Here is a 1,008-nt window from a genome sequence, read left to right on the forward strand (position 1 = left end):
CCCTCTGTCTAGCCCCCTCCCCGTGATCCCCACTCCTCTGTCTAGCCCCCTCCCCGTGATCCCCACCCCTTGTAGGGCACACGTGCCACCCCAGAGACGCACGTGGAGGCCCCCAGCATGAGCACTGGAGCCCCCGGGGACGGTTTCGTTGCATGTTGTCTGCATTTCTGCTGTTTTATGCACAGCACAAACAGTGCTCCTCTTTTGAAGATAAAACAGAGACAGAGCTGGCCACACAGCCTCAGGGCCCTCGCTCTCTGAGACTGTGAGGGGCTGGGTGGGGTGACCGTGGAACTGCTGACCAGGGCTTCCCCGCAGGTCCCTGTGGCTGTGGCGGTGGCTGAGGGCGCCGCCCCTCAGGTCCCGGCCAGGGCCTTCCGCGTGGTGTGTGACAACATGCTGCAGGGGCTGGCACGGAGCCTCCGCTGTCTGGGTGTGGACGCACGCATGCTGGGCAACGGTGAAGACCACCGCAGGGCGGCCGAGGTAAGCCTACGGGGAGGGTCTTGGGATCCTTCTAAGGTGAGGCTGCCCCAGCACAGGTGTTCCCACCCCCAGCACCAAACTCCTACCTCCAGCTCATCCACGGCTGCCAGCTGTGCCAGGCAAGCTCTGGGAACAGGACGGGGTGGCCAAGGATGGAACGGTTGGGGGCCAAGTGACTAAGATGGTCCCAGCCTCAGCCCTCATTGCCCTACAAAAGGAATTTACAGATGGAATTGACACTACTAATCAGTTGACTTTAAAATAGAGCCTGTCTTATTTGGGTAGGCCCAGGGTAATCACATGAGCCCTTAAAAGCAGAAATGGGGCCGGTGCAGTGGCTTATGCCTATAAACCCAGCACTTTGGGAGGCTGAGGCGGGAGAATGGCGGGAACCTGGGAGGCAAGTTCCCTAGCCATTTGCACTTTCTGTTCTGAGAGATCACTTGAGGCCAGGAGTTCGAGACCAGCCTGGTCAACATGGTGAAACCCCGTCTCTACTAAGAATACAAAAATTAGCTGGGC

General features: G+C 59.1%; 1 protein-coding gene across 1 annotated transcript in view; it reads left to right on the forward strand.

The window, feature by feature from the left end:
* The window catches only part of EXD3 (exonuclease 3'-5' domain containing 3), a 92,460-nt gene that overhangs the window by 54,036 nt on the left and 37,416 nt on the right, over positions 1–1,008 (forward strand). Inside the window, exon 16 of the mRNA XM_011957231.1 lies at positions 319–486. Within this exon, the coding sequence (XP_011812621.1) occupies positions 319–486 (168 nt within the window). The remainder of the gene's footprint in view (positions 1–318; positions 487–1,008) is intronic.

This window comes from Colobus angolensis, unplaced genomic scaffold (genome assembly GCF_000951035.1).
Source record: "Colobus angolensis palliatus isolate OR3802 unplaced genomic scaffold, Cang.pa_1.0 Scaffold44, whole genome shotgun sequence".
NCBI lineage: Eukaryota > Metazoa > Chordata > Mammalia > Primates > Cercopithecidae > Colobus > Colobus angolensis.